Source organism: Odocoileus virginianus, chromosome 14 (assembly GCF_023699985.2).
Source record: "Odocoileus virginianus isolate 20LAN1187 ecotype Illinois chromosome 14, Ovbor_1.2, whole genome shotgun sequence".
Classification (NCBI taxonomy): domain Eukaryota; kingdom Metazoa; phylum Chordata; class Mammalia; order Artiodactyla; family Cervidae; genus Odocoileus; species Odocoileus virginianus.
The window spans coordinates 4,945,754-4,972,070 of record NC_069687.1 but is presented as its reverse complement, the minus strand read 5'-3'; the positions used below and the strand labels follow the sequence as shown (position 1 = coordinate 4,972,070).

At 51.6% G+C, this 26,317-nt stretch overlaps 1 protein-coding gene and 1 non-coding gene across 8 annotated transcripts in view; both read right to left on the bottom strand.

Moving 5' to 3' along the window:
- UBE2QL1 (ubiquitin conjugating enzyme E2 QL1) overlaps nucleotides 1-1,622 on the bottom strand; it is a 54,596-nt gene extending 52,974 nt beyond the window's left edge. For 2 of the 7 annotated variants that reach the window (XR_011491167.1, XR_002315175.2), the window contains exon 1: nucleotides 375-1,518. Coding sequence is in view for 5 of the 7 variants with exons in the window: in XM_070476453.1 (XP_070332554.1) it covers nucleotides 375-1,166 (792 nt within the window). In the remaining 2 variants the exon portion in view is untranslated. Of the gene's footprint in view, nucleotides 1-374 lie in introns of all 7 variants that reach the window. The other 5 variants (XM_020900934.2, XM_070476454.1, XM_070476453.1 and 2 more) reach the window with 4 other exon arrangements.
- A 13,324-nt stretch (nucleotides 1,623-14,946) lies between these two features.
- On the bottom strand, nucleotides 14,947-15,019 carry TRNAG-GCC (transfer RNA glycine (anticodon GCC)). Its single transcript has one exon. It is a non-coding gene; the product is annotated as a tRNA-Gly (tRNA).
- Between the last annotated feature and the right edge of the window lie 11,298 nt (nucleotides 15,020-26,317).

Here is a 26,317-nt window from a genome sequence, read left to right as displayed (position 1 = left end):
GGGCAGGGAGGGCGGGAGGAGGCGGAGATGGTGGAGGGGCAAGGGGGGAAAAGGCAGGAGCAGATGGAGGCAGCGGGTTTGAGGCGAGGACTGGAGGTGGACGGGAAGAGCCAGAGGGACGATGGGAGAAGGAACAGAGGAGGAGAGATAGGAGGGTGTGCGGAAGGAGAACCCGAATTCTGGAGAGGCGGGGACGCGGAGAGACGGGATGGAGAAGCGGGCCGGGGAGAAAACGCTCAGGCAAGTCGAGCGGAGGCGCCCGGGGGATGTCTCCCCTTCGGAGCCAGGTTTCGAGGGCGCCCCCCGAGCGCCCCGGGAGCCTGAGGGGCCCGCCCCGCGCGCCCCCCGAGCCGCCCGCCCGCCCGCCCGCTTACCTGGCCCTTGACCAGGCTGGCGGCGAACTGGCGCATGACGGCCTCCACCGTGTAGGCGCTGGACCAGCCGCGCGGCGTGAGCAGCTCCATGCAGATGGCGCCGCCGTCCAGCACGTAGCCGTTCTCCAGGCGCGGGCTGAGCACCCGCATGAAGGGCGGCGAGAAGGGGAAGTTGTCGGGGAAGGTGAGGTTGAGCAGGATGAACTCGGTGTTGGTCTCCTTCATGTCCTGCCACAGCACCGAGTCCTTGTCCACCTGGTGCAGCTTCACGTTCCAGTCGAACAGGCTCTCGTCCACCAGCTCCACGGAGATGAAGCGGTCGCTGAGGCGCGCGATGTCCCGCAGCTCCTTCATGAGGCGCCGGCTGCGCACCTGCGCGCAGTGCTGCTGGCGCGCCGCGGGCACCAGGCTGCCGCCCGCCGCCGCCGCCGCCGCCGCCGCCGCCGGGCCCGGCCCCGCCCTGGCGCCCGCCGCCCGCTCCCGGGGGCCCCCGGCGCCCGGCGCCCCCGCCGCCCCCGCCGCCGGCGGCGGCGCCTTGTCGCGCGGGGCCAGCTCCGCCGCGCGCTTGCCCTTGCCCTTGCCGGGCCCGGGGCTGGCGTCGCCCGCGCCCCCGGCCGGGTGCGGCGGCTGCGGGGGCTTGTTGCCGCCGCTCTTGGCGCCGCCCTTGCCGCGCAGCGCCGCGCTCTGCGGGCCGCCGCCGCCGGCGCGGTGGTTGTTGTGGTGGTGCTTGGGGTCCTCGGTGTCCCGGTTGTGCAGGCGGATGAGCCCGATTTTGCGGAGCAGCGTGGCCATCTTAGGCTCGGCGCGGGTGGGGGGCTCCCCTCGGCTCCTGCGCCCGGAGCCCGAGGGGCGCGCGGGGCGGCGACCGGCGACCACTCAACGGGGCGCGGCGCGGGCCACCCCCGGTGCCGGCGGCCGTGGCGCAGGCGAGCGGGCAACACGCGCTCTCGCCGGCCGCTGGGTCGCCGCTGTCATATGACGGGGCCGGCTCGGGCTCGGGCTCCGGCCGCCGGGGAAGCGGAGGCGTGGAGGGCGCGCGGCGCGGTGGTCCGTTCCCCCGGCCGGTCCCCGGAGCCCGGCGTCTGCGGTCCTTTGTGCGCGGCCGCTGCCGGGGCTGGCTTCGAGTCCGAGCGCCGCGCCGGGGCGCGCAGAGCCGGCCGCCGCGCCCCGGAGGCAGCGAGGGGGGCCGCGGGCTCGGGCCGTGCGCGCCCGCCGGGCCGTGCCGTGCTGCGCGGGCCGCTACCGCGGGGCCCCGGCCGCTGCCGCTCGCGTCTCCGCCGCCGCTGCCGCTGCGGCTGCTGACATTGCAGAGGCGGCTGCTCCGTCTGAGCGGCGCGCGGCGCGGAGGGGGCGGTCCTGCCAGCCCGGGCGGGGGGACGGGGGGGCGCGGGGCGGGGCCGTGGGCCTGCCTGCGCCGAGCCTCTCCGCTCCCCCCAGCCGCCCGCCCGGCTTGGGCAGCGACACGCGCACGGCCGCTGGGGGGAGACAACGGCGCGCGCCGGCCACACCGGGCGCCGGGCTGCGGGGGCGCCGCGCTCGGAGCCAGGCAGACGCGGAACGAGGAAGCGAAGTAGGGAGACAAGGGACGTGTGTGGGCGCGCACTCGGGGTCTCGGAGGCCCCCAGTCCTTGTGCCCCGGGATCCAGGTTCGGCCGCCGGCCCGGGACCTCCGACCTCGCTTCCCCTGGTTCGAACAATCCCCAGGGGAAGGGGACGTCGGGGAAAGGATGGAAAGCAACCTGTTTACTGATTCCCTCGTCCCAGATGGAGCCTGGGGTCCCATACGGAAATCCGGGACCCGGGTCTGCGGAACCAGCACTTTCCCAAAGACCGATCAAAGAATCAGAGCCTGCGAAGCAGGACTCGGGAAGCGTGCGCGCCGCAACCCCCTGAAGAATAGCACTCACCCCCGCCCCCACCTCGAGTCAGGACTTCAGATGACCGTTTCACGAGTTGACCCCTGCGTCCCGCCCCGGCTCCTCTCCTCCCCGCCACGCCAGAGGGGCCCTGCGTTCCGAAAGGGGAAGGAAGGGACCTCTGAACACTGGCTTTTGAGTCCGACGCATGGCACCCACGGGTGCTCGGGGCGGGCCCCGGACTCCAGTACCCGCGGGTGACCTCGGGCCCGGCAGCGGAAAGGGTGGGAAGCCTTCCTCAACTTGGACGCTTTCACCCCTCCCCTCTCTTTCTGCCTTGCACCCATTGAAAAGTATTTTTATCTGGTGAAATTCCAAGCAAAACGCCCCTGAAGCTGGACCAACCAGAGGAGCGGTGAAGGCAATTTTGCAGCGATCGCGCTGCCGCGCGAGCCGGGTCTGGTGTGCGAGGCCCAGCTGCTCAGCGGGGAACCGGGTGGGGCTGTGATGAGCGCCGCTGTGTCGGAGGCGTGAGTGTGCCTAGTCGCTCCGTCGTGCCCAACTCTTGCGACCCCCACAGACTGTAGCCTGCCAGGCTCCTCTGCCCATGGGATTCTCCAGGCAAGAATACTGGAGTGGGTTGCCATTTCCGGCTCCAGGGGATCTTCCCGACCCAGGGATCGAACCCAGGTCTCCTGCATTGCTGCAGGCTGTCTCTTTACCGACTGAGCTGTGAAAGTAGGAGGAATGCCCCCAAAACCTAGATGGCTCAGGGCTGACTCCAGACTTCGCCGCTGTTTCTGGTTTGGCTTTCATCTGACTTGAGGATCCTCTAAATTCATCCGCCCCGCGTGTTCATTCTGATGTCATCGTGAGGGTTGTTTCTAAATGTCTGTACCATTTTCACTTTGTCCAAATTGTTAAAAATTTTCACTGTGAAAAATAACTTTTCAGACCACCGTGGAAATAAGTACAGACCGGATGGTTTGCGGTTTGCTTCTCTGGGGTTGTCTCCCAGCAGAGCAGGGTGCTGGCCCATCCTCGCTGGTTTGTGGCAAATGCACGCACCCTGGATCGAGGACGAGATACAAAGGTGAGTCTCTGTGGAGGGTGTTTTTCCAGTGGGTGGGACTGGGCAGAATTTCTGCCCAGGCAAGACCAGTGGCTGATGACCAAATCTCGGCTGTAACTCACTGCGATGTAGTTGTCCGGGTCTCCTGGGAATTTTTGTGACCTCCATTCTATCCAGCTCTGATTTTTAAAGAGAAGTGGGGTAGGAAGATGACAGGTCTTTCTGTAAATATGCTGAGTGCATTTAACCCATGGGAAGATGGAATGTTAGAAGATCCGGAGGTGATGCTGGTGGGGACAGGCAAGCATTACATGTTTTATCATTTTATGGCCGGAGAAGCCATCTTAAGTTTTATCTGACCCATTTTACTGATGAAGAAGCTGTTTCAAAGAAGCTCAGCAGCTGGCCCAGCTCAGCCTGGTGCTGGGACTTACACCCGGACCCCGAGTCCTGTGCTGGGGTTGACCAGCTGCCCCAGATGGTACCTTGAACTACAGGATTTCTGCTTGGGTTGAGTATCAGTCCTGTTCTGGAGCTGGAGGTGAGAAAGTCTCTGTGGATGTGACTGTCATCCCCACAGACTAGGAGGCCTCAGAGAAATGTTTCTTACCTGAAGCAGGGGCGTCATGCTATGTGGTTTGGGAATGGTTTGACTGAAATTCCAGGCAGCTGTCTGTAAGGTCTTTATTTCTGGTTGGGAAGATTACTAGAGTGATCATATAATTTATTCTCTGAATGCAACTTTTTTTTTTTTTAAGTGAAAGTGAAGGTGAAGTTGCTCAGTTGTGTCCAACTCTGTGACCCTATGGACTGTAGCCCACCAGGTTCCTCCATCCATGGGATTTCCCAGGCAAGAATACTGGAGTGGGTTGCCATTTCCTTCTCCAGAAGACCTTCCCAACCCGGGGATTGAACCTGGGTCTCCCAAAAGTGTCTGAGCCAACTGGGGCCTCATTTAATACTGATGCTGAAGCAAGAGGCCAAAGCAGGACTGACCGACAGGTGAGACTGTCATCATCTGACCTATTATACCCAAGTCACTGGAGAGAATAGTATGGAGCAATAACCTTATAGCTATGAAGATTATATAGCAAAATGAAAATATTTATGATGAACTTAATAATTTCAAGTAAGAAATCAAAGTGAAACGTTATATCCACACTGTAGCTACAGCTACATAAGGCTATGTGTAGGAAGAAAGACTGAAGGAGGAAAATTGGAATGGTAACAATTATTACCTTACTACAGGTAGGTATTCTCACCTTACTCTCCCCTCAACCCACCAGTCAGTGGACCCAGAGACTTGCTTCAGTGACTGCATGGTAAAGGCAGCAATGGGAAGAAGGACCCTTTCCTTCTTATCCCAGGAGATTCTAGAAAGTTCTATGTTAGAAGAATGACTGGGTAACTACCCAGCCTAGCAGTGTATAGAGGTTACACTTTGTTGTTAAAATTTTTCTTGTTTATTTGATTTTCCAACACTCTGAAAAGGAATATGTTGCAGTTGCAATAAAAAAAAAGTTAGCAAGTTTTTAAAGATTACCTTATTAGAGATTAAGTTTACACCATTAGGGCAGTTGAATTGTGAGCATTTAGCAAAAGAAAATAATCTCTAAGGACAACTGCGGGTCCCAAGTTCCTTCTCCCTTTGCAAGCAGTGATGGGATGGGGATCTCTGCAGAGAGAGCCAAGGCCAGTCTGCCTAGAAGGGAAGAAAGGTAGGGAGGAAGGGAAGCTGCTTATCACAGTCGCCATCTGTCATCTGGGAACTGCGTTGTACCTGCTGATGACACTTTCATGAGCATTTGAATCCGTGGTGTCAGGGCCAGCTCTCTCTAGTGGCGGTTTTTATAAAGAGATGCAGAACTGGGTTTGGCCATTTATTTTGTTGTTTCAAAGGACTGTATTGAGTATTTCCAGCTGTTCCTCTTTCTTTTGGAGTCTAGTCTCAAAAAGGCATCAACCACACCAGCTCAAAATGCCAGCCCCAGAGTCATGGACATTGTTTATTCCCTTGAACGGAGGTGTTGAGATCATGACCAAAATTCAAAAACATTTTTCTGCTAAAAGAATTCATTGCAAGGCAACATAGTGTTGATCTGTGATGTCACTAGTCACATGACCTGTGATGGCCTTCGTTTTTCCACCAATCATCAAAGCGAACACTTACATGGCAATTCATATCTCATGTCATCCCAAGCACTATGTGATCTGAATCTTAATTCACTTAATCTTCAGTTCAGTTCAGTCTCTCAGTCATGTCCGACTGTTTGCGACCACATGGACTGCAGCATGCCAGGCCTCCCTGTCCATCACTAACTCCTGGAGCTTACTCAAACTCATGTCCATTAAGTTGGTGATACAATCCAACCATCTCATCCTCTGTTGTCCCTTTCTTCTCCCACCTTCAATCTTTCCCAGCATCAGAGTCTTTTCCTATAAGTCAGTTCTTTGCACCAGGTGCCAAAGTATTGGAGTTTCATCTTCAGCATCAGTCCTTCAAATGACTATTAAGGACTGATCTCCTTTAGGATGGATAGTTGGATCTCCTTGCAGTCCAAGGGACTCTCAAGAGTCTTCTCTAACACCACAGCTCAAAAGCATCAATTCTTCGGTGCTCAACTTTCTTTATAGTCCAACTCTCACATCCATACATGACTACTGGAAAAACCACAGCTTTGACTAGATGGACCTTTGTTGGCAAAGTAATGTTTCTGCTTTTTAATATACTGTCTAGCTTGGTCATAACTTTTCTTCCAAGGAGTAAGCGTCTTTTAATTTCGTGGCTGTAGTCACCATCTGCAGTGATTTTGGAGCCCAACAAAGTAAAGTCACTCACTATTTCCATTGTTTTCCCATCTGTTTGCCATGAAGTGATGGGACCTAACACCTCTTTAGTAGGCAGCATGTTTAGCCTTACTTTACAGAGAAATTAAGTACCTGGTCCAAAATGACACAGTGAATGGTCAGTGAAGCCAAGATTCAAACCTGGACAGATGGTGCCGCACCGTTGCTCTATGAGCACCTACTGCATGCAGTTACTGCAGAGACCACAGTGCAGGACTCCTGCCCTCCTGGAGCTGGGGTTCTGGGGAGGATGTCTTTATCACCCTCTGAGCACTCCCTAGAAAGTTGCCCTAGAAAGCTCTAAAGGAAAGAGCTTGAGGACATCAAGGAATATTCCATACGGTGCTCCTCACTAACTCAAGACCCACGATGGATGCAGAAGAATTTATCATTTAATTGAAAACTCAGCTTTTCACTTTACAGCACGGACATCTGAAGTCACAGCAGTGAGGCTCTTGGCCAGAGTCACAGGAGGTGGTGGCGAGGGAGCTCGGGCCCCAGGCCCGATGCCTCTTCCACATGCCGTAGGTCGTGGCCTAACAGGGCCGGGCTTTGCTGCTTTCTCCCAGAGTACAAGCTCCCTCCTCTTGGATCAGACCTGACATTTGTTCCCTTGGGGTGAGCTGGGCTCTGGTTGGGGAGTAGGGCGGAGTGGCAGGTGAGTGTTGGGGAGGACTTCCTTGGGTATGATTAGCATGGGGCCTCCAGGCATAGAATGGCTTCCCTGGTGGTGCAGATGGTAAAGGATCTATCTGCCAATGCAGGAGACCTGGGTTTGATCCCTGGGTCAGGAAGATCCCCCGGAGAAGGGAATGGTGACCCACTCCAGTATTCTTGCCTGGAGAATCCCATGGACAGAGGAGCCCGGCGGGCTACAGTTCATGGGGTCTGAAAGAGTTGGACACGACTGAGTGACTAATACCTTCCAGGCATGGAGCTAGTATCCTTATTCAGGTGTGGTGAAACTCCCTCGGCAGGCAAGGGCAGTTAGGGTTCTAGGTTCTCAAAGCTTTCAGTCACCCAGATGGGCCATTCTCAGTCATCTGGCTTCCGTTTCTTCCCAGTCCATGACCAGGCTCTCACATCTGAGTGCTGGCAAGGCTGTGAGTTCAGTGTCCTTTATGATTCTGCAGCCTCAGGAATCAGTTTTTGGGACTGGTTTCAGCTGTGCCAGTCCTGCAACTCTAAGGGTTATGATGGTCTTTTTGGGCCATGGTGGAGTGTCCCGCCGGCTCTGAGTCTTCTTGAGCTGATCGTTCTGATCTCTGAGCCTGTTGCTTTCGTTCCACTAGCTCTCTCCCCACTGTGCAGAGCCCCCCATCTTCTGCCTTTCCACTGTCATCAGTGTCTCTACCATCAGGGTCAAGTGCAATAGCTGCGTGCTCTCCCCAAACCTTCCTTTCAAGTGCATCCCGCATCATCTCAGGCAGCACAGGTGCTGAACATGACAGAATTGTTGCTGCTGCTTTGCACTAACTACCAGTTTCCATTTTCCACCAGTGTCGATTCCATCATTGTGATCAAGTCAAAGCCGTTAGCTGGTCATCTCAGTCTTTAGACTCACTCCTGGTGCTAATCCTGTATTAGTCCAGGTCCAATCAGGAACACACAAGCTGGAATCAAGAACACCAATCTCAGATATGCAGATGACACCACACTAATGGCAGAAAGTGGAGAGGAACTAAAGAGGCTCTTGATGAAGGTGAAAGAGAAAAGTGAAAAAGCTGGTTTAAAACTTAACGTTCAAAAAACTAAGATTATCACATCCGGTCCCATCACTTCATGGCAAATAGGGGGAAAAGTGGAAACAGTGACAGACTTTCTTTTCTTGGGCTCCAAAATCACTGCAGACAGTGACTGCAGCCATAAAATTAAAAGATGCTCCTTGGAAGAAAAGTTATGACAAACCTAGGCAACATATTAAGAAGCAGAGATATCACTTTGCTGACAAAGGTCCATGTAGTCAAAGCTATCGTTTTTCCAGTAGCCACTGTATGGATATGAGAGTTGGACCATAAAGAAGGCTGAACACTGAAGAATTGATGCTTTTGAACTGTGGTGCTGGAGAAGACACTTGAGAGTCCTTTGGACAGCAAGGAGATGAATCCTAAAGGAAATCAACCCTGAATATTCATTGGAAGGACTGGTGCTGAAGCTCCAATAATTTAGCCACCTGATGTGAAGAGCCGAGTCACTGGAGAAGACCCTGATGCTGGGAAAGATTGAAGGCAGGAGGAGAAGGGGATGACAGAGGATGAGATGGTTGGATGGCATCATTGGCTCAGTGGACATGAGTTTAAGCAAACTCCAGGAGATAGTTAAGGACAGGGAAGGCTGGCATTTTATGGGGTCTCCAAGAGTTGGACACGACTGAGCTACTGAATAGCAACAACAACAAATCAGCAACAGAGACACGCCGAGTGTTCCAGCAGGAGATATTTAATCTAGAAAATTGATGACAAGGGCATTGAGGTGTTTGAGAAACGAGAAGAAACAGGGGTGCCGAGGAAGCCAAAAAGGGGAAGCGCCCTTGGGTTTTAGCCGCTCACGCCCCCAGAGTTGCGTGAGTGCTGGAACGGTTGCAGAGGGCAGTCCCCATCTGCCCACAGCTGCTTCCCCACTGCGCTCACTGCAGCGTCTTTTGGGAGTTGGCAGAACATCCCTACGCCTCTGTCCGTTCTTGACCTCCAAGGGTCAGGTGGTCCAGGCCAGAGGGGGTCGGCATGTGGACCGCCTGGAAGACCCGATGAACCATTGCCACAATGGTCGCCGAAGGCTTCCTCTTGGGCTATACTTAGCTTTTTGAGCAGAGAAGAAAGACCTTGAGATGGCTTTTGTAATTACGGAATTTAGATTTTCTCTTGGCAGTTGAAAGCATGCTTGACTGATGAAATGAGTCATGCTTTCTTTTCTGAAGAAGAAGCTGCTTGGTCCTGGAGAGGTTTCCAGAGATAATCATCTCATTCTTCCTGCCCTTTTTATCTTTGCTGGAGGCAAAGACAGTTACTTTCTGGTTGTATGGAAGTGTAAAGTGACAGCTGATATTGTGTGTCAAGGTAGTGCGTGTCTCTATTCACTGTTACCTTAAATATTAGGTCTAAATATAGGCCCAAATATAGTATTCTGAGAAAGTCAGTCCTGCTTCCTGACATAGCTGAGGGGTGGTGAGTGCAATATTGTAATTAGCTGAAACTGAGAACATGTATTATATTTATCTTATGCATTTTCAAAGCATTAGAATATAATGGAATCTTCTCAACCTTTTTTGCTGTTTATCTTCCCAGCAGTGCAGGACAATAAATGTGTTGGTGTGCTCATGTCAGCTTTGAAAAAAATAATTAAAAATAAACTCTGCAAATTTGGTACTCAAAAATAGTATCTTATTGTTGAACTTTTTAAAGTAGAGGGTTCATTTGCATTCACTGAAGTGCACAGATTTTTATTGCATGACTGAGTGGGTTTTCAAGCATGTATGCACTTGTGGAGCTTAGACTTCAGTTAAGATTATTGCCATCACTCCATGATGTGTCAAGCCCATCCTAAGCCTCCACCAAAGGCACCCTTTGTTCTGGTATCTATTACCATAAAGTAGCTTTACTTGTTTTGGGGCTTTATATTAATGGAATTACACAGTAGATCCTCTTTTGTGTCTGGCATCTGTCAGCCGATATATAATCCATATATGGTCTTATGGTGAGATTCATCCATGTCGTGCCTGTATCGGTAGTTTGTTTTATTGATCAGTAGTATTCACCACACTGACTCAATGGACATGAGTTTGAGCAAACTCTGGGAAACAGTGAAGGACAGAGGCACCTGGTGTGCTGCGGTTCATGGGGTCGCAGAGCGTCGGACACGACTGAGCGCCTGAACTACAGTTTTCATCGCGTGAATATACCACGAGGTGTTTATCTGTTTTCCGGTTGAAGGACTCTGGAGTTGTTTCCAGTTTTGGATACCGTGTATATAGCTTCTGTGCCCACTGAGATGCAAGTCTTCTTAAAAAATGTATGATTTTACTTCTTTCAGGTTATGACAAGGAGTACGTCAAAGACTAGGTCTGTATTTAATTCTGCAAGAAACTACTAAACTCTTTTCCAAGTTAGTTGCACTATTTTCCACTCTCATCAGCATAACTGCTAGAAAACCAGAGAGAGAATCCTCAGTGGACCTGAAATGTGGAGGCATTCCTGGAAGACAAAAGCAGACGGAAGCAGATTGTCAGAGAAAGCAGTTCAGTGAATCCATGACATGAATGTTCTGCCACAGAGGCTGTGGCTATTTGAGACTGAATGAAGATCAAAAATCCCAAAGAATGCTCAAACTATGGCACAATTGCACTCATCTCACACGCCAGTAAAGTAATGCTCAAAATTCTCCAAGCCAGGCTTCAGCAGTACATGAGCCGTGAACTTCCAGATGTTCAAGCTGGATTTAGAAAAGGCAGAGATCAAATTGCCAACATCCACTGGATCATCGAAAAAGCAAGAGAGTTCCAGAAAAACATCTACTTCTGCTTTATTGACTATGTGAAAGCCTTTGACTATGTGGATCACAATAAACTGTGGAAAATTCTGAAAGAGAAGGAAATACCAGACCACCTGACCTGCCTCCCGAGAAATCTGTATGCAGGTCAGGAAGCAACAGTGAGAACTGGACATGGAACAACAGACTGGTTCCAAATAGGAAAAGGAGCACATCAAGGCTGTATATTTTTACCCTGTTTATTTAACTTATATGCAGAGTACATCATGAGAAACACTGGGCTGGAGGAAGCACAAGCTGGAATCAAGACTGCTGGGGAAAATATCAATAACCTCAGATATGCAGATGACACCACCCTTGTGGCACAAAGTGAAGAAGAACTAAAGAGCCTCTTGATGAAAGTGAAAGAGGAGAGTGAAAAAGTTGGCTTAAAGCTCAACATTCAGAAAACTAAGATCATGGCATCTGGTCCCATCACTTCATGGCAAATAGATGGGAAAACAGTGGAAACAGTGGCAGACTTTATTTTGGAGGGCTCCAAAATCACTGCAGATGGTGACTGTAGCCACGAAATTAGAAGACGTTTACTCCTTGGAAGAAAAGTTATGACCGAGCTAGACAGCATATTGAAAAGCAGAGACATTGCATTGCCAACAAAAGTCTGTCTAGTTAAGGCTATGGTTTTTCCAGTGGTCAGGTATGGATGTGAGAGTTGGACTATAAAGAAAGCTGAGCGCCAAAGAATTGATGCTTTTGAGCTGTGGTGTTGGAGAAGACTCTTGAGAGTCCCTTGGACAGCAAGGAGATCCAACCAGTCAATCCTAAAGGAAATCAACCCTGAATATTCATTGGAAGGACTGATGTTGAAGCTGAAACTCCAATAGTTTGGCCACCTGATGCGAAGAGCTGACTCATTTGAAAAGACCCTGATGCTGGGAAAGATTGAAGGCAGGAGGAGAAGGGGAGATAGAGGATAAGATGGTTGGATGGCATCACTGACTCAATGGACATGAGTTTGGGTAAAGTCCGGGAGTTGGTGATGGACAGGGAGGCCTGGCATGCTGCAGTCCTTGGGGTCGCAAAGAGTCAGACATGACTGAGCGACTGAACTGAACTGAAGATAAAGAACAGGGAGGGGACTCCAGACAGTCACCCCGGTGATCCTGGAGGGGCCACAACAGGCAGTGTTGGAAGATGCACCCAAAGTTTGGAGAAAGCGTGGGAGCTACTGGACGTCCCAGGGTGAATTAGAAGCTGCTTATCTGGACGAATGGGCTCCCCTTATGGCTCAGATGGTAGAGAATCCACCTGCAATGCAGGAGACCTGCGTTCGATCCTGTGTCAGAAAGATCCCCTGGAGGAGGAGATGGCTTCCCACTCCAGTGTTCTTGCCTGGAGAATTCCATGGACAGAGGAGCCTGGCAGGCTACAGTCCATGGGATTGCAAAGAGTTGGGCCCAAAAGAGCAACTAACGCTACCTGGATAATCATCACTGGTTCGCTCCTTCTGTTCATGTCCCTCACCCACAATCATGGAAGACAGCAAATTCAGCCTCAGTCTTCCCCAGGGAATGAGCAGGGGTTCCTGAGCAGAGAATGAAACCCCCCCAAAGGCTTGCAGAAAAGCCACCCAACCAGAGAGCTACCATCTGAGAAAACAAAGCTCAAAGAATAGCAAAAGAGATTACAATATATATAACAGATATCTTCAAAAGCAATGTGAGATAAAATTTGTCCTGCTGTCTTTCAGGGGATGACATTTCTGAACATTATTTTTACTGAATAATTGAATACACACCTAAATGAATTAATCCAGTAATGGATATTTAAAGAGAAAAGCCTATATTTTTGAAAATTTGTTTTTAAGTGGAGGATAATTACTTTACCATGTTGCGTTGGTTTCTGCTGTCCAACAAGGTGGATCAGCTGTGTATACATACATCCCTGCCCTCTGGAGCCTCGCTCTCCTCCCTCCCATCATCCCCCCGCCTCTAGGTCACCTGAGGGCCCTGAGCTGAGCTCCCCTGTTAGACAGCAGGTTCCCACTAGCTAGCTCTTTCGCACCTGGTAGGGCGTATATATCAGCACTACTCTTTCAATTTGTCACACCTTCTCCTTCCCCCGACGTATCCACAAGTCCGCTCTCTACATATGCGCCTTTATTCCTGCCTTGCAGATAGGTTCATCAGTATCATTTTTCTCGATTCCAGATATATGAAAAGCGCAGTTTGAGCAAAGCCAGCCCCGCCGGTGAGGCTGCCTGCCGGGAGATGTTTGTTCGGTGGTCCCGGTCTTCAGGCGGCGTGGACGGCAAGGGCTGATGGTCTTGTGAAGGAGTCATTTTCCTGTTCCAGGGTTATATGGTCCCCATCTGCTTTTGAAGCATGGGATAGTGTCTCTGGTTGGGCAGCCTGCCCCAGAGGAATCCCATGTTTCTTTGAGGGATGGGAGCACACGAACAGCCAGGTGACGTGGGAAAGAGACACAGACTGCTCTGTGCGGGAGCGAGTCGTGACTGCTGCTTGGCAGCTGAGACCGCGGTGATGACACGGGGTCTCTGAGCTCAGATGTCTTCCCAGAATTCCTGGCACAGGATTTAGGGGAAGATTTTATCCTAAAGTCGGTGGCAAGAGCCCCTTCTACAGACAAATCAGATGACGAGAGAGCCCTGGTAGAGAACTCTTTCAAACACATAGAAAAGGCTGGGGGCAGAGAACCAAAAAACTATATTCTAGCTTAATTTAGAGCGAGCGTGAACTAGGGAAAAAAAGGTGGGAAAAGCCACTGTCAAAGGTCATGGTTCTGATGGAAAGCAGAGGCCGTGATTACGATGCATGGCTGTGACTGTCTCCTCTTGGATTTAGAAGCTACGAGTGTCCCAAAGTGCAAGAATGTTTGTTTAACCCGATGAAAGCAAGATATTGAGGGACTGATGCTGGTGGTTTGAGTCATCAAATGTTTATGATGCAAGTGATATTTATCTTTAGTTTTATTCATTTCTTTTTGGCTGCGCTGGGTGTTGGTTGCTGACCTCAGGCTTTCCTGAGTTGCGGAGAGAGGGGGTTACTCTAGTTGCGTGCTCCGGCTTCTTGCAGGGGGTGGGAGGCCTCTCTCGCTGTGGACCACGGGCTCCACGGTGCTTGGACTTCAGGAGCTGCGGCTCTCAGCCTTCGCTGCCTTGCGGCATGTGGAATCTTCCCAGAGCAGGGATCAAACTCGGGTCTGCTGAACTGGCAGGCAGATTCTTCACCACTGGACCAGGGGTGACGTCTGTGAATGGTATTTCTGAATTGCCCCGGCTGACTCTGAGATGCCGCTCTGCCTCTGTAACCCACGTCTGGATTTCATTTTGTCCTTTAGCTTGTTAAACATGTAAGATTTAATTATCAATATTTCTGCAAGAAATTGATGTGTTTAGGACACGGGATGTGTGAGTGGGCCGGAGCATATATGTGAGCGTTGATGGGAAGAATCTATATCAAGTTCATGAACTCTTTTTGAAGTAACATGAACTCTTTTGGAAAACATTTCAAATGTCCCGTTTTCCTATTTGAGAAGGTTTTTCCTGTTTTGAGAAGATTTATGTTTGAGTGCTCATGGATATTGTGGACAGCATTTTTCTGTTTGCCCCAGACTTGGATCTCTGTTGACACTGGCTCATGAGCCAACAAACAAAGAAGAGATCGGCCTGTTTGTTGTTCTGAAGCAGAGACGGTGCATGTTTCTGTCTGACCATGGTTGCTCTGCCTCATGGAACTTTCTGGTTCTTGCTCCCGAGGTCACCTTCCAGCAATTCCAGTGCTTTTGGTCTCAGCATAAATGGCTCCAGGGCAGCATGAGCCCCCACTGCCGGGAGAGCAGGTGACTCACCCAGAGTAAATTATTCTTTAGCCCTGGGAGGGTTCAAGGTTTGTACAACCACGCTTATCCTTCCTGTGTACAAGGCCCTGGGATATTTTCTTATTTGTCCTGCCTTAATCCAGGAGTCTAGTCGATTCCTGTGATTTTCTTTTGTGTGTGTGTCTGTGTGTGTGCAGTCTGTTCAGCTCTTTGTGACCGCATGGACTGTAGCCCACCAGCCTCCTCTGATCATGGGATTTCCCAGGCAAGCATACTGGAGTGGGTTGCCATTTCCTCCTCCAGGGGACCTTCCCAACCCAGGGATGGAGCCTGAGTCTTTTGTGTCTCTTGCAAGGCAGTTGGATTCTTTTTTAAAAAACTATTTATTTATTTGGCTGCACCAGATCTTAGGTGCTGAACGGGGGATCTTTGGTTGCAGCATGCAAACACAGCTGCAACACGTGGGATCTGGTTCCCTGACCAGGGATTGAACCCAGGCCCCCTGCATTGGCAGTTCAGCGCCTTAGCCACTGGACCACCAGGGAAGTTCGGGCAGCTGGATTCTTTATCACCACCTGGGAAGCCATGATTTTCTTTTATAGATGATGCTGAATTGACTTCACTCTTTTCCGATAGCTTTGGTCTGCTGTGTTAAAATTCTCTCCTACACCATCTCCGGCTTGTACCATGTAACCACCACCCCCTCAACACACCACAAAGCATTTGTTGCCCTGAAACATCTTATAGGGAGGAAAGCATTATCTCCATCTACGGCTGGACCACTCTATGTTAAGTCACTTTTAAAGAAAGAAGATGGTTATCTGTGACCCTGGGGGTAGTCAACACTGGATTACTCCAAAAATGCCTACCACTCCCCCACCCCCTTCCTGGGATCTGGATGAACCCAGAAGCCACCCCCATCTCAACCTGCCCATGTGTCTGAGCCCGAGTGTCTGAACAGCCTAAAACCTCCTTGCTATTCTTTGCATTCACTTTAGCTGGGGAGCAAACGTTTATGAGACCTTCCTCTGAATCTATCACTTTGCAGTCTCATCTTTCTGAGAAAATATTCTATAGTTTTAGTGCTGCTGTTTCATCTAGACAGCAATATTTTCTTGAAAAGAGATCTTATTCTGAGTGAGCCTCTGCAGAATAAGAAATTAGGCAATTTAAGAAGATAGATATTACTTCCTCCAAAACAGATAGCTTAAGCAGATAAGCCACGAGTCGTGCACACATATATATATTTTTTGAAAGCAATTACCATCTGCCTGATGAAGAAGAATAACTCTGCTGGAATTGGGGTTTATTGTGCAGCTTTATAATTAGGAAGCCTCCGAATAGAATAATATCCTTATCAGAATTCATGAAGAAGGGCTTCTAATATTTTTCTTTTATTTTCAAACTCATTATCTAAACAACTTTTGGGGTTTCAGATAGAGGAGTTTACATGTAGACTGCTGTCTTGCAGGGCAGAGCATTTTTGTGACTATATTTTTCGAGAAGGGGAGGAGCCCCTACAGCTGAGGTGTGGGTCCTTCTTGGTTGCTCTGACATTTTGCTCACATCAAATGTGTGTGCTGAGCTCCTGGCTTTGTTCTCCCAGCAGTGCTGGTTCTGGGCTAAGGAGGAGAGGTGGGATCCAGCTCTTATTTCCACGCTGTGGTCCCGCAGTGGTCCCCTTCCTTTTGCAAATTCCCCCATGTGCTAGGTTTGCCCAGTCCCTCATCCCTGCCCCTCCTCCGCGTCTGTTCTCTGTGCGGGAAAACGCCCCCGACCCCGGAGGCTCACAGCACCCTGAGACACCTCAGCTGCCCTTTCGTGGTCCCCTGTGCCGCAAAGGGTGCCAGTGATTTGAATTAGCCAAACATGTCTTCTTGAGCGTGGCTGGGGGTGGGGAGGAGCCCGCATCCTCCCTGAGAGATGGAGGGTTTCCTGCCACATCAATAAACAAGGATGTCCAGGTCTTCAGCCCTCCAGGGCATGCAGGAAGGAGAGCAGTAAGTGCCATACAGGCCCCAGATAGCTGAGAGGCACAGGAAAGGAATGATTTCAGCGAGCTCAGCCCCTTGCCTCTTCCTGCACACAGGGACAAGCTCTAAATTCCTTACCTTGAAATGCCTGGTTTTCACTCATTGACAAAAACACTTTTGATGTTCAGACTACCTGCCTTTTGTTGCAAACTTCTCTGTAACCTGACTCCTCCCTGCCCTCCCCCTGCCTTGAAGCAGTTTTCTCAGAGTTAGTTGAGATGCTGTCTCCTGGGCTTAAAGTCCTAAAAATTCCCACTGAATAAAAGATTGTTGTTGTCCAGTTGCTAATTCATGTCTGACTCTTTGCGACTCAAACTCATGTCCATTGAGTCAGTGGTGCCACCCAACCATCTCATCCTGTCACCCCCTTTTCCTCCTGCCTTCAATCTTTCCCAACATCGGGGCTTTTTTTTCCAGTGAGTCAGCTCTTCCTATCAGGTGGCCAAAGGCTTGGAGCTTCAGCTTCAGCATCAGCCCTTCCAGTGGATCTTCAGGACTGATTTCCTTTAGGATGGACTGGTTGGATCTCCAGGCAGTCCAAAGGACTCTCAAGAGTCTTCTCCAACACTACAGTTCAAAAGCATCAATTCTTCAGTGCTCAGCTATCTTTATGGTCCAACTCTCACATCCATACATGCCTACTGGAAAAACTGTAGCTTTGACTATACAGACTTCTGTTGGCAAAGTGATGTCTCTGCTTTTTAATACACCATCTAGGTTTGTCATCTCTTTTCTTCCAAGGAGTAAGTGTCTTTAATTTCATGGCTGCACTCACCATCTGCAGTGATTTTGGAGCCCAACAAAACAAAATCTGCCACTGTTTCCATTTTTACTCCATCTATTTGCCATGAAGTGATGGGACCAGATGCCATGATCTTAGCTTTTTGAATGTTGGTATCTCTCAACTTTAGGTTGTTGTTCAGTTGCCAAGTCATGTCTGGCTGTCTGTGACCCCAGGGACTGCAGGACTCCAGGCTTCCCTGTCCTTCACCATCTCTTGGAGCTTGCTCAAACTCATGTCCACTGAGTTGGTGATGCCATCCAACCATCTCATCCTCTGTCATCCCCTGTAGTGCCTATTTTTTATGTCAACATCCTCTTACCCCAAAGACATACATTCACAATTTTTACCTGTTACAGATGGAATTGGGTCCTGGAACTCTCTGCTTCATGTGTTAAATTTCTAACCTTCAGTACTTCAGAAGGGCCTTTCTGGAGGCAATTAAAGTAAAATGAGGTTATGAGGGTGGAGCCTAATCCAACAGGCCTGGTGTCCTTATAAGAAGAGGAGATTAGAACACAGACCTAAGGCTCCGAAGGAGAACCGTGTGAGGACTCTGGGAGAAGACGGCCATCTGCAAGCCCAGGAGGAAGGCCTCAGAAAACACCCACCCTGCTGGCTCCTTCATCGTGGATTTCTAGCCTCCAGAGCTGTGAACACGTGGTGCTTTGTTGGGGCCGCCGTAGTAAACGAATATACCCACCCCCACGTTTGCACAGGTCTGATGGCCCAGTGAGCCTCCACGGTGCCCTGCACGGGGCTGGGATCCTTGCGCAGTCCGGGCCTGCTCCACACGGCTCTGGCTTCTAGTTACCACCTTCTTCTCCAGCTTGTTTACAAAGCACTGGGTCGCCAAGGCTCATGTTTAAGTCGGCTGGAGCACACACTTCATTTGTCCCTAAAACACTGTTCTGTGCGTGATTTCGAGCCCAGACTGCCGCACAGTGGCCCTGGGACTCTTAATGTGCTTGGGAGGTGCTTAGTCGCCTCCAGCTCTTTGCGACCCCAGGGACTGCAGCCCGCCAGGCTCCTCTGTCCATGGGATTCTCCAGGCCAGCATACTGGAGTGGGTTGCCATCCCCCAGGGGGCCTTCCCAACCCAGGAACTGAACCCAGGTCTCCCGCACTGCAGGCGGATTCTTCACTCTCTGAGCCGCCAGGGAAGTCCAAGAATACTGGAGTGGGTAGCCTGTCCCTTCTCCAGGGGATCTTCCCCACCCAGGAACGGTGCCGGGGTCTCCTGCATTAGAGGCAGATTCTTTACCAGCTGAGCTACCCGGGAGGCCCTTGGAACCTTAATATGTGAAACTATCTCCTGGCCATTCATTCTGTCTTTCCTCACGACTGTCAGGCAGACACACACTTGACCCCCAGCCCCGGAGGGCTCACGTGTTCCCTTTTCCTGGGACTACTGAAGTGTCCTCTGGGATGGTCCCAGGAGGTGGTGCTGGGGCTCTGGGACAGAGGGGCTGGGAGGGGGAGCTGAGTCCTGCAGGGCTCCCGTCGTCCTGCTGCGCAGGTTCCGTGACTGTGACAGGGGCTCCGCCTGCATCCTGCGCAGGTTCTCTGACTGTGACAGGGGCTCCGCCTCCGTCCTGTGCAGGTTCTCTGACTGTGACAGGGGCTCCTCCTCCGTCCTGTGCAGGTTCTCTGACTGTGACAGGGGCTCCGCCTCCGTCCTGTGCAGGTTCTCTGAGTGTAACAGGGGCTCCGCCTCCGTCCTGTGCAGGTTCTCTGACTGTGACAGGGGCTCCTCCTCCGTCCTGTGCAGGTTCTCTGACTGTGACAGGGGCTCCTCCTCCGTCCTGTGCGGGTTCTCTGACTGTGACAGGGGCTCCCCCTCCGTCCTGTGCGGGTTCTGTGACTGTGACAGGGGCTCCGCCTCCGTCCTGTGCAGGTTCTCTGACTGTGACAGGGGCTCCTCCTCCGTCCTGTGCAGGTTCTGTGACTGTGACAGGGGCTCCGCCTCCGTCCTGTGCAGGTTCCGTGACTGTGACAGGGGCTCCGCCTCCGTCCTGTGCAGGTTCTCTGACTGTGACAGGGGCTCCTCCTCCGTCCTGTGCAGGTTCTCTGACTGTGACAGGGGCTCCGCCTCCGTCCTGCGCAGGTTCTCTGAGTGTGACAGGGGCTCCTCCTCCGTCCTGTGCGGGTTCTCTGACTGTGACAGGGGCTCCTCCTCCGTCCTGTGCGGGTTCTCTGAGTGTGACAGGGGCTCCTCCTCCGTCCTGTGCGGGTTCTCTGACTGTGACAGGGGCCCTGCCTCCGTCCTGTGCAGGTTCTCTGACTGTGACAGGGGCCCCGTCTCCGTCCTGTGCAGGTTCTCTGACTGTGACGGAGGCTCCGCCTCCGTCCTGTGCAGGTTCTCTGACTGTGACGGAGGCTCCGCCTCCGTCCTGTGCAGGTTCTCTGACTGTGACAGGGGCTCCGCCTCCGTCCTGTGCAGGTTCTCTGACTGTGACAGGGGCTCCGCCTCCGTCCTGTGCAGGTTCTCTGACTGTGACAGGGGCTCCGCCTCCGTCCTGTGCAGGTTCTCTGACTGTGACAGGGGCTCCGCCTCCGTCCTGCGCAGGTTCTCTGAGTGTAACAGGGGCTCCGCCTCCGTCCTGTGCAGGTTCTCTGACTGTGACAGGGGCTCCTCCTCCGTCCTGTGTGGGTTCTCTGACTGTGACAGGGGCTCCGCCTCCATCCTATGCAGGTTCTGTGACTGTGACAGGGGCTCCGCCTGCATCCTGCGCAGGTTCTCTGACTGTGACAGGGGCTCCGCCTCTGTCCTGTGCAGGTTCTCTGAGTGTAACAGGGGCTCCGCCTCCGTCCTGTGCAGGTTCTCTGACTGTGACAGGGGCTCCGCCTCCGTCCTGCGCAGGTTCTCTGAGTGTAACAGGGGCCCTGCCTCCGTCCTGTGCAGGTTCTCTGACTGTGACAGGGGCTCCGCCTCCGTCCTGTGCAGGTTCTCTGACTGTGACGGGGGCTCCTCCTCCGTCCTGTGCAGGTTCTCTGACTGTGACGGGGGCTCCTCCTCCGTCCTGTGCAGGTTCTGTGACTGTGACAGGGGCTCCGCGTCTCTCCTGTGCAGGTTCTGTGACTGTGACAGGGGCTCCTCCTCCGTCCTGTGCGGGTTCTCTGACTGTGACAAGGGCTCCTCCTCCGTCCTGTGCGGGTTCTCTGACTGTGACAGGGGCTCCGCCTCCGTCCTGTGCAGGTTCTCTGACTGTGACAGGGGCTCCGCCTCCGTCCTGCGCAGGTTCTCTGAGTGTAACAGGGGCCCTGCCTCCGTCCTGTGCAGGTTCTCTGACTGTGACAGGGGCTCCGCCTCCGTCCTGTGCAGGTTCTCTGACTGTGACGGGGGCTCCTCCTCCGTCCTGTGCAGGTTCTCTGACTGTGACGGGGGCTCCTCCTCCGTCCTGTGCAGGTTCTGTGACTGTGACAGGGGCTCCGCGTCTCTCCTGTGCAGGTTCTGTGACTGTGACAGGGGCTCCTCCTCCGTCCTGTGCAGGTTCTCTGACTGTGACAAGGGCTCCTCCTCCGTCCTGTGCGGGTTCTCTGACTGTGACAGGGGCTCCGCCTCTGTCCTGTGCAGGTTCTCTGACTGTGACAGGGGCTCTCCTCCGTCCTGTGCAGGTTCCGTGACTGTGACAGGGGCTCCCCCTCCGTCCTGTGCAGGTTCTCTGACTGTGACAAGGGCTCCTCCTCCATCCTGTGCAGGTTCTCTGACTGTGACAGGGGCTCCGCCTCCGTCCTGTGCAGGTTCTGTGACTGTGACAGGGGCTCCGCCTCCGTCCTGTGCAGGTTCTCTGACTGTGACAGGGGCTCCGCCTCCGTCCTGTGCAGGTTCCGTGACTGTGACAGGGGCTCCTCCTCCGTCCTGTGCAGGTTCTCTGACTGTGACAGGGGCTCCGCCTCCGTCCTGTGCAGGTTCTCTGACTGTGACAGGGGCTCCGCCTCCGTCCTGTGCAGGTTCTCTGACTGTGACAGGGGCTCTCCTCCGTCCTGTGCAGGTTCCGTGACTGTGACAGGGGCTCCCCCTCCGTCCTGTGCAGGTTCTCTGACTGTGACAAGGGCTCCTCCTCCATCCTGTGCAGGTTCTCTGACTGTGACAGGGGCTCTCCTCCGTCCTGTGCAGGTTCTCTGAGTGTAACAGGGGCTCCGCCTCCGTCCTGTGTAGGTTCTGTGACTGTGACAGGGGCTCTGCCTCTTGCGGGGGGCGAGGGGCTGCCTGCCTGTGAGCTGGGGCCTCACCATCTCCTCTGCAGCTCTCGACGCCCAGTAGGGCGCCTGGTACCTGAGGGTGCGCCTGGGGCCCAGCAGTGTGTGATGGAGCAGTGTTCTTAGGGAGAGTGTGGAGGGCAGTGGGGACCGGCTGCCCTCTGCTCTCCTAAAGTGGGCGGCCCCACCCCGCATTCTTTTCTCTTCTGTCCCTATGTTCCATTGTTGAAGGGGGCAGGGTCAGGTCGTAGGGGCTCTGTAGGGAATTGATGCTTTCAAACTGTGGTGCTGGAGGACTCTTAAGAGTCCCTTGGACTGCAAGGAGATCAAACCAGTCCATCCTACAGGAAATCAGCCCTGAATATTCATTGGAAGGACTGATGCTGAAGCTCCAAAACTTTGGCCACCTGATGTGAAGAACTGACTCATTGGAAAAGACCCTGATATAAGGAAAGATTGAGGTCAGGTGGAAAAGGGGGCAACAGAGGATGGGATGGTTGGATGGCACCACTGACTCAATGGACCTGACTTTGAGCAAGCTATGGGAGATAGTGAAGGACAGAGGAGCCCGGCGTGCTGCTGTCGTCCATGGGGTCGGAAAGAGTTGGACACCACTTAGACATTGAACAACAACAAGAGAATGAAGGGCACAGAGATGTACAAGGAGAAGGGTGGCCTGCTGACCGGAGGCGAGCACCCGTGGGGGAGGGGAGATTGGCACCCATGGAGCAGGGGGCTGGCACCCGTGGGGGAGGGGGCTGGCACCTGTGAAGGAGGGGGCTGGCACCCGTGGGGGAGGAGGCTGGCACCCGTGGGGGAGGGGGCTGGCACCCGTGGGGGAGGGGGCTGGCACTGTGGGGGAGTGGGTTGGCAACCATGGGGGAGGGGGGCTGGCACCATGGGGGAGGGGGCTGGCGCCTGAGGGATAGGGGCGTCAGCTTCCTGAGCCAGGAGCTGCTTGCTTCCCCCGTATCCCAGTGGATGAGCCCTGGGCTGCAGGAGACTCTGGAGCCCAGCCCAGCCCTGCCGGGCCCCCAACCTGGGAACCTCTCCAAGGCAATGCAGAAGCAAGGACAAACAGCCCAGGCGCACAACCAGAGTGAGCTATTTTTAAAAGTAACACGCAAGAGCCGTGTCTGTGATGTAGAAGCAGTCTACCTGCAAAGTGGAATAGTGATTCATCTGCTGATGAGCTGCAGACGTCACTGACTCTGAGGTCACGAGGGCACATGCAAACTGCCTTGTTAAAAGTCTAGGGTTTGCTGAATTTTGTAATAGGAAAATGTAAAAATATTCAGGCTCGGGACTGACATTAAATTATTCAGATAGGAAAGTAGTGCTAAACTAGAAATATGTAAATAGAGAAAGCCTTGAAGTCATCCTGAAGATATTACCCTGTCTCCAAGGAGAGTTCCCCAAGGTGGTAGCTGAAACAAGGTTAGGTGTTTCTCAATGAAGCTGCCCCAGGGCTGCTCATTTCCTAAGCTGAATTCATCTGCTTTTTTTTTTAACTTTTAATTTTATATTGGAGCATAGTTAATAAACAATGTTGTGTTAGTTTCAGGCGTACCACATGTGATTCAGTTATACATATCCACGTATCTATTCTTTCTCTAATTTTTTTCCCTTTTAGGCTGTTACGAGCAGAGTTACCGAGCAGAGCTCCCGTGTGTTACAGGAGGAGCTTGTTGATGATCTGTTTTAAACACAGCGGTGTGTACATATCAGGCCCAGACCCCCTTCCTGCACATCCTCCCATCCTTCCCCTCTGGTGACCCAAAGTTCTCCTCTGAGTCTGTGAGTTTGTTTCTGTTTTGTAAATATGGTTCAAAAGGATATATACACCCCAATGTTCATTGCAGCGCTGTTCACGATAGGTGAAACATGGACGCAACCTAAATGTCCGTTCATAGAAGAACAGATACAGAAGATGTGGTGGGCGTATACAGTGGAGTCTGACCCAGCCGTGAAAAAGAGTGCAATAATGCCATTTACAGCAACATGGATGGGCCTAGAGATCACCAGACTAAGTGAAGTAAGTCAGACAGAGACGGAGAAGGGTTTTATGATATTGCTTATATGCAGAGTCTTAAAAAATTGATACAAATGAGCTTATTTATAAAATAATGCATTTGCTTTTAACAACAGCCTATCTAAAAAGGAAAGGTCAAAGAGACTTTAGGGTCTCCAATGTGATATATATTTAAAGATTTAATATATAAATACAAAATTATTATGGTTATTAATACCGATTAACCAGTCCATCCTAAAGGAGATCAGTCCTGGGTGTTCATTGGAAGGACTGATGCTGAAGCTGAAACTCCAATACTTTGGCCACCTCATTCGAAGAGCTGACTCATTGGAAAAGACCCTGATGCTGGGAGGGATTGGGGGCAGGAGGAGAAGGGGGCAATAGAGGATGAGATGGCTGGATGGCTTCACCGACTCGATGGACATGAGTTTGAGTAAACTCCGGGTGTTGGTGATGGACATGAAAGGTTGTTGCTGAATCACACAAAGACTCCGGGGTTCTTGGCCTCCGGAGGAGAAGAATTAAATCCAGGACCAGAGGTGAGGCTGGATCACTCAGAGCTTTTGTGTAATAAAGTTTTATTAAAGTATAAAGGAGATAGAGAAAGCTTCTGACATAGACATCAAAAGGGGGTAGAAAGAGTACCCCCTTGCTAGCCTTAGCACTGGAATTATATACTCTCAAATTAGTTATTAAAGTCAATCAAAAGAATGTCTAGAGGTTGTAAAGACCTCACCAGACCTACTCCCATGATTTACATTTTGAGATAACAGAATTAGCCAGAAGGTTTTTTCAGAGACTGTCCTCAAGCAGGATACATTATTGTTACATAATCCTAAGGAATGTAGAGGGGAAAAAATAGTTTGTTCTTTCTTCCTCCTTGAGAATTCCAAACCCCTCTCTCCATGGGGACCCCTAGACTTCTTATCAACCTGCCTAGAAATTGATTCTCTCAGACAGGGAGGGCTGGCGTGCTACGATTCATGGGGTCGCAAATAGTCGGACATGACTGAGCGACTGAACTGAACTGAACCGAACTGATGGGACCAGATGTCATGATCTTAGTTTTCTGAATGTTGAGTTTTAAGCCAACTTTTTCACTCTCCTCTTTCACTTTCATCAAGAGGATCTTTAGTTCTTTGCTTTCTGCCATAAGGGTGGTGTCATCTGCCTATCTGAAGTTATTGATATTTCTCCCAGCAATCTTGATTCCAGCATGTGCTTCACCCAGTCCAGCATTTCTCATGATGTACTCTGCATGTAAGTTAAATAAGCAGGGTGACAGTATACAGCCTTGATGTACTCCTTTTCCTATTTGGAACCAGTCTGTTGTTCCATGTCCAGTTCTAACTGTTGCTTCTTGACCTGCATATAGATTTCTCAGGAGGCAGGTCAGGTGGTCTGGTATTCTCATCTCTTTCAGAATTTCCCAGTTTGTTGTGATCCACACAGTCAAAGGCTTTGGCATAGTCAAGAAAGCAGAAGTAGATATTTTTCTGGAACTCTCTTGCTTTTTGGATGACGCAACGGATGTTGGCAATTTGATCTCTGGTTCCTCTACCTTATCTAAATCCAGACTGAACATCTGGAAGTTCACGGCTCATGTACTGCTGAAGCCTGGCTTGGAGAATTTTGAGCATTACTTTGCTAGCCTGTGAGATGAGTGCAACTGTGCAGTAGTTTGAACATTCTTTGGTATCGCCTTTGTTTGGGATTGGAATGAAAACTGACTTTTTCAAGTCCTGTGTCCACTGCAGAGTTTTCCAAATTTGTTGGTATATTGAATGTAGCACTTTCACGGCATCATCTTTTAGGATTTGAAATAGCTCAGCCGGACTTCCATCACTTCCACTAGTTTGTCCATACATCACACAGTACTATTTGTATACATTATATATACATGTGGGCTTCCCTGGGGGCTCAGTCAGTGAAGAATCTGACTGCAATGTGGGAGACCTGGGTTCAGTCCCTGGGTTGGGAAGATACCCTGGAGGAGGGCATGGCAACCCACTCCAGTATTCTGGCCTGGATAATCCCCATGGGCAGAGGAGCCTGGTGGGCTACAGTCCATGGGGTCACAGAGAGTCGGACACGACAGCAATGAAGCACGGCATGCATACATGTGATGCCTGTGCTCCGCATGTCTGACTCTTTGCAGCCCCATGAACCATAGCCCGCCAGGCTGCTCTGTCCATGGGATTCTCCAGGCAAGAATACTGGAGTGGGCTACTATTTCCTTCTCCAGGGGATCTTCCCAACCCAGGGATTGAACCTGCATCTCCTGTGGCTCCTGCATTGCAGGCAGATTCTCTACCTGCTTTTACGTTATTGCAAATGATATAATCAGTGGAAGATTCTCCAGATGTATGCTCTGCAGTAAAATGGCATTAGGCGTAGGGCTTGCACATGGAGGTCAGGAGAAGGAAGACATCTTTCCTGTTCTCAAGGTCATGTTAATCCAGGAGGGCACAGCATATGAATTAACACAGCAACTTTTTAGCAAAGACGTAGCTTAACCCAGGGACAGAGGAGCCTGGTTGGCTGCCGTCTATGGGGTCGCACAGAGTCGGACACGACCGAAGCGACTTATCAGTAGCTGCAGCAGTAACATGAGAACATTATTAAATATATATAAAATGGCTTAGTACATAGGAGGCTGTTATTACTGTTCTCCTTGGCAAATATATTTTCCTGTGTTCTTCCAGTCAGTGATTTCTTTGTGCTGAGCCTCTGTTTATGCATTTATGACACCCTCATTTCTGGGTGTCACTGAAAGTTTTTGCTAGATCTCATT